The 6,000-nt window shown below is 40.4% G+C and overlaps 1 protein-coding gene across 2 annotated transcripts in view; it reads left to right on the top strand.

Moving 5' to 3' along the window:
• The first annotated feature begins 480 nt into the window (after positions 1–480).
• The window catches only part of KIF14 (kinesin family member 14), a 69,457-nt gene continuing 63,937 nt past the window's right edge, over positions 481–6,000 (top strand). Inside the window, exons 1-3 of one of the 2 annotated variants that reach the window (XM_010362665.2) lie at positions 481–549; positions 2,128–3,354; positions 5,361–5,615. In XM_010362665.2, the coding sequence (XP_010360967.1) occupies positions 2,243–3,354; positions 5,361–5,615 (1,367 nt within the window). In that variant the 5' untranslated portion in view covers positions 481–549; positions 2,128–2,242. Of the gene's footprint in view, positions 550–2,127; positions 3,355–5,360; positions 5,616–6,000 lie in introns of those variants that run through there. The other variant, XM_030929769.1, reaches the window with a different exon arrangement.

Here is a 6,000-nt window from a genome sequence, read left to right as displayed (position 1 = left end):
ACCAAGCTCCACGCTTTAGCAGAACCGGAGGAGGGGCGGGAGCGTCGCCTGGGAGATGAGGGTAGGGCGAGTCTAGCATTCAGGGACGGCTACAGGAGCCCAACCACCGGCACTTCCGGGGGGCGGGAGGAAACGAAGACGCCCAGCAGCCAATCAGAAGGCGGGGCGCCCATTCAAATTGCGGCCTTCTGGGGAGCCGGCGCTGGAGGTGGTGAGTGGCGTGGGTACTGTCTTGAGGGGGGTCCCCAAGGTGTCGGACTCTGCGGAGGGGTGAAGTTTCGGCACTGGGGAGGGCGTGAGGACGCTTTCCGTGCAGGCGACCGCTGCGCTGCATGCGCGTGGTCTTAGCTCCGGTCCCCCATTCAATTTCTAACAATTCCAGGTCGGCGGCAAAGGGGTCCCCGAACGAAGGGCGCAGAACAGCGTCCTTCTCTCTGTCGTCGTCTTCGCCCTTCTCTTCGTCTCTGCTGGGACCGAGAAGGCGGACTTCATGGTCGCTCGGCCCGCGGGCTTCTCCCCGAGTCTCCCCAAGTCGGTTGGCATTAAGAGGTAATTCTTAGTCATAGCCCCTAGTAATGACTAGCAGAGAAAGAACAGAATCACCGGATGTTTTGGTTTGGATTGTGCTTATTTTCCTTGTATTCCTTCCAGTTCTCTTTAAAATCTGATGGCGAAACTCCTCAAACAGAAACTATTGATTTGTGCAAATCGCAAATGGTGTTTAGTTGCAAGAGAATTTCCAGAATCTTTTTTTTTGCCCTTAAATTCATTTCATAACTGGAGAATTTTGTATTTTGAGTTGAAACGTTGATGGGAGATGCTTATAACCTGACGAATTTTTTGTTTTGTAACGACTGTTATTTATGTAAACGTTTAAAAGCCTCATTTAAAAATTACCTTCCATTAATTTGTTCCTCGATAGCAATAATCTTTGCAATAGTTTGAACCAGTGTCATTTTACAGGTTAGAACCCGGCATGCAAATTTAAAGTCTTGTTTACATCCTTGTAAGGAGTTGGATACTAAATTGACTAAAAGCCAGGTCTCTTAGCTGTCACTGCTGTTCCCTTTCTTTAAAACGTTAATACCTGATAGATATTGTTGCTGTGTATTTACATACACCTCTGTATAATTTGTCTTACTGCTAAAGGGCAGGTTGTCTGTTTATCTAATCTTGCATAGTTTTTCTCAACGCAATTAATTTACAGTTCTTATTGTACTTACTGCCTGTGGTACTTGGGAATAATCTGCCTCCTGACACCAATCAATTTAATCTTCTCTGTAGGCATTCCTGTATTCAACATACATGGGCTGGGCGCGGTGGCTCACACCTGTAATCCCAGCACTTTGGGAGGCCGAGGCGGGTGGATCACAAGGTCAAGAAATCGAGGCCATCCTGGCCAACATGGTGAAACCCCGTCTCTACTAAAAATACAAAAATTAGCTGGGTGTGGTGGTGGGTGCCTGTATAGTCCCAGCTACTTGGGAGGCTGAGGCAGGAGAATCGCTTGAATACAGGAGGTGGAGGTTGCAGCAAGCCAAGGTCCCGCCACTGCACTCCAGCCTGGCGACAGAGCAAGACTCCGTCTAAAAAGAAAAAAAAATTATACAAATAAAATAAACCTTCTTATGGAACATTGGCAAAAAAATAAAAAATAAAAAAAAATACATGTAGCAGGTATTTATAAAAATACTTTGCTCCACACTCTGATTTAGGTGCTAGGGTTTCCTTTAGTCCTTCCCACTCCCCAAGCTGGGAGTACTTGAAAATCTATGTTGACATGCACTTTTTACATCTCCTAAGTCACTTGACACATTTGGCCTGATATATGGCTTATCAGTATATTTCTTCTAGACTAAAGAAATGGGAATTGTATTCTTGTCTTTGAAGTCTACACTATCTATTAGAGGGCCTGGCACTAGTGGAAAGTTAGTCAATATTTGTTGAATAATGATGGTAAGTTCTCTGAGAGACTTGCCTGAAGTTGCTAGGAAGCAGTATCTGAGCTGCAGATTGTGATCTATTGTAATGTATGCTGTGAATTTACTTACACAATGAGATGTTCTCTATATTTTTTAAAGCTTGTTTGTAGTCTATGTAATCTAAATCTTTTTTTTTTTCTTTCAGTTTAGCAGATATTTTCAGAAACGGATACATAAGAAATGGCTGGAAATCAAATGAATGTCCAAAGAAGAGCTTAGGGTCTTAGTAACATTCTTTTTTAAAATAACTGTCTGCCAAAATGTCGTTACACAGTACTCATAATAGAAATAACCGCGGCGATATTCTTGATATTCCTTCTTCCCAAAATAGTTCATCACTGAATGCCCTCACCCACAGTAGCCGACTTAAGCTGCATTTGAAGTCAGGTATGTCAGAATGTGAAAATGATGATCCATTATTGAGATCTGCAGGTAAAGTCAGAGACATAAATAGCACTTACGTTATTTCTGCCAGTGAAAAAACAGCAAACATGCCCCTTACCCCTAATCCTGTAGGTAGATTGACACTTCAGAGAAGAACTACAAGGAACAAAGAATCTTCTTTACTTGGTAGGGATTTGGAAGACACAACTGAAAAAACAGCAGAAACACATCTTGCATTACAACGTCGTGCTAAAACAGATTCTGAAGAAAAGTGGAAGACAGCTGAAACAGATTCTGTCAAAATGACACTGAATGTGGGAGGTGAAACAGAAAATAATGGTGTTTCTAAGGAAAGGAGAACAAATGTAAGGATTGTAAATAATGCTAAAAACTCTTTTGTTGCCTCTTGTGTACCTTTAGATGAAGATCCACAAGTCATTGAAATGATGACTGATAAGAAATACAAAGAAACATTTTCTGCCCCCAGTAGAGCAAATGAAAATATTGCACTTAAGTACTCAAGTAATAGAGCACCCATTGCTTCCCTGAGTCAGACTGAAGTTGTTAGATCAGGACACTTGACAATGAAACCTACTCAGAGCAAGTTGGATATCAAAGTGTCGGGAACAGGAAACTTGCATCATAGAACTATTGGAAAGGAAATTGCAAAAACTTCAAATAAATTTGGGAGCTTAGAAAAAAGAACACCTACAAAATGTACAACAGAACACAAATTGACACCAAAGTGCGGTCTGCCTCAGCTTAAGAGCCCAGCTCCATCAATACTGAAGAATAGAATGTCTAACCTTCAAGTTAAACAAAGACCAAAAAGTTCCTTTCTTGCGAATAAACAGGAAAGGTCAGCAGAAAATACAATCCTTCCTGAAGAAGAAACTGTAGTTCAGAACACCTCTGCAGGAAAAGACCCCTTAAAAGTAGAGAATAGTCAAGTGACAGTGGCAGTACGCGTAAGACCTTTCACCAAGAGGTATGTGACGCCTTTTAAAATCTAAAGCCAAGCAGTTACATGTAACGTACCTTTACTTCCTCTCTGCCTTTGGAAGGTCTGTATTCATGCATCTTCAAACTTGAAACTTGTTGGCAATATTTTTACATAGAGAGAACTTTTAGGTCTAGTTGTAGTGTGTTGATAATTTTTGATGACTGACTATAAAATTAAAAAATTGAATCACCATATTTTGTATGTTGAAGTTTCTCTAGATATATTGCTTTTAAAAAGTCTGAATAAGTCACTTAGGTCTCTAATGAAATCTGCTTTCAGATCTGCAATATATGCTGGAATGTTATACCTATCCCTTAAAAAGAGCCATAACAGGCCAGGTGTGGTGGGTCACGCCTGTAATCCCAGTGCTTTGGGAGGCCGAGGCAGGCAGATCACTTGAGGCCAGGGTTTGAGACCAGCCTGGCCAATATGGTGATACCCTGTCTCTACTAAAAATAGAAAAATTAGCCAGGTGTGGTGGTGCACACCTGTAATCCCAGCTACTCGGGAGGCTGAGGCAGGAGGATCACTTGAACCCGGGAGGCAGAGGCTGCATTGAGCTGAGATCAGGCCACTGCACTCCAGCCTGGGTGACAGAATGAGACTCTGTCTCCAAAAAAAAAAAAAAAACATAACTAACTACTGGTTCCCTAAAGAGGTGCTTTCAAAACCCTTTCCAGAGTAGTGATTACCATCATCATCATCTCCGATTACTATATAGTAGTTATAAATGCAGTGATCCATTAGATTTGATTTTGATGGCAAAAAATCTCTCCCTAAAAGTGGTTGTGGATGGGAAAGACACAGATTAAAGATAAGGTTGGAAAAGATGGACATGAGAAAATGTGAATGTGACAAAATATAATTGTTTTAAAATATTTTAATGTAGTTGTTTAAAATATTTTAAGGGACAGTGAAAAACTTCACAGGATTAATAGTGTTTAACTTGAAGCTGTGTATCTAAGCAAGTTAGAGGAGGATATGGTGACCACTGCACTGGGGCAGGAACCTCCAGTTTGAACCTAAGGGGTCAGTAGTTAAAGACAAGTTATACAGTACTGTAGAACCTTTTTTGTGCAAATGGGTTAGTATTAAGAGGGAGAACTGAGGGTGAGTTGGTTTGAGAGAATTGGAATGCCTAATAGAGCCTCAAGAACCATGATAGGAAGAGAAACAATAGAAAGAGCTGGTAGGGACAAAACGCAAGATGGATGCATATACTGAACTTATTAAGGAACGAAATGCCTGATTCCAAACTCATCAGACAAGATGTGAAAGCAGGGCAAGGGTAGAGTACTTGTCAAATTGATGAGGCAGGTGTTTTTTCCAGAATAAATTCTGATTTAAAGCAGTCACAGAGTCAGAGGTGGAGTGGGGAGGGAGTGGATATCTGGAGCCAGACAAGGAGTGATGATGTTTTTCTGTAGATCTAAAGTAAGTGAAAGATTTCCACCTAAGTCTCAAAGGGAAAAAGGGTATACATGAAGATTCATGATTTTAAGGGAGAGAATCTAGAGGAAGGAGGAGAGATCTTTAGTAGCCAAGAGAGACTTATGATTCAAACTTATAGTCAACTGAGTTTGTTAAAATTATATTTGTATTTTATGCCAGCTTTATTTAGATTGGTACCCCCCAACTTTGTATAATAAAGATGTTTCTAGATTTGAACGAAGAGTATAGGTAGATTATAGTAGGTGGGATGGGGAAAGGTATAGTTCAAGAGGAAAAAAAAAGGAAAAAAATCTTGTAAAAGTAGGATAGGTTTTCTGGAGAAATCTGGAATTTTCCCTTTGGTGGCACTGAAGCCACAGGAAATATATTTTGGAAACCCACTAAAATTGTTTGCTTATCTGCATTTTCCACATAAAACTAAAGGATTATCTTGCCTTGGAAGATTGTTTAAATAGTTTTGAGGTATTTATTATGTTCTGTGAGAATAATAGCCATGATAATTTTAGTTACTTGATTTTTTTCTTTGTGCTTCTTTCAAGAGAGAAGATTGAAAAAGCATCCCAGGTGGTCTTCATGAGTGGGAAAGAAATAACTGTGGAACATCCTGACATGAAACAAGTTTATAGTTTTATTTATGATGTTTCATTCTGGTCTTTTGATGAATGTCATCCTCACTACGCTAGCCAGACAACTGTCTATGAGAAGCTAGCAGCACCACTCCTAGAAAGAGCCTTTGAAGGCTTCAATACCTGTCTTTTTGCTTATGGTCAGACTGGCTCTGGAAAATCATATACGTAAGTTGTATTGGAAATGCAATTATCCAAGTGTTTAAATATACTTTTGTGAGAAGTGGCATGGGGGTGATAGAAAGAATATAGTTTTGAAACCACACAGATCTTGGCCCAAATCTCATCCATTTTATATACTAGTTCTGCAAACTTGGGCAATTTACTTAGTCTCTGGGCTTCGGTTTACACATTTACCTTGATACAGTTCATCTTGTAATTATCATTGGCCCCATTTTATTATACTTTGTATATTTTATGTAAACTGAGGCCCAGAGAGGTTATCTTGTAAGTATTTTGGCGAGAATTAAAAGTAAAGCGTCTAAGCTAGATGTGGTGGCACACACCTGTTGTCTCAGCTACTTGGGAAGCTGAGGTAGGAGGATTGCTTAAG

This window comes from Rhinopithecus roxellana, chromosome 1 (assembly GCF_007565055.1).
Source record: "Rhinopithecus roxellana isolate Shanxi Qingling chromosome 1, ASM756505v1, whole genome shotgun sequence".
Taxonomy (NCBI): Eukaryota; Metazoa; Chordata; class Mammalia; order Primates; family Cercopithecidae; genus Rhinopithecus; species Rhinopithecus roxellana.
Note: the sequence above shows the minus strand (reverse complement) of the source record. Positions and strands in the feature narration are given on the sequence as shown.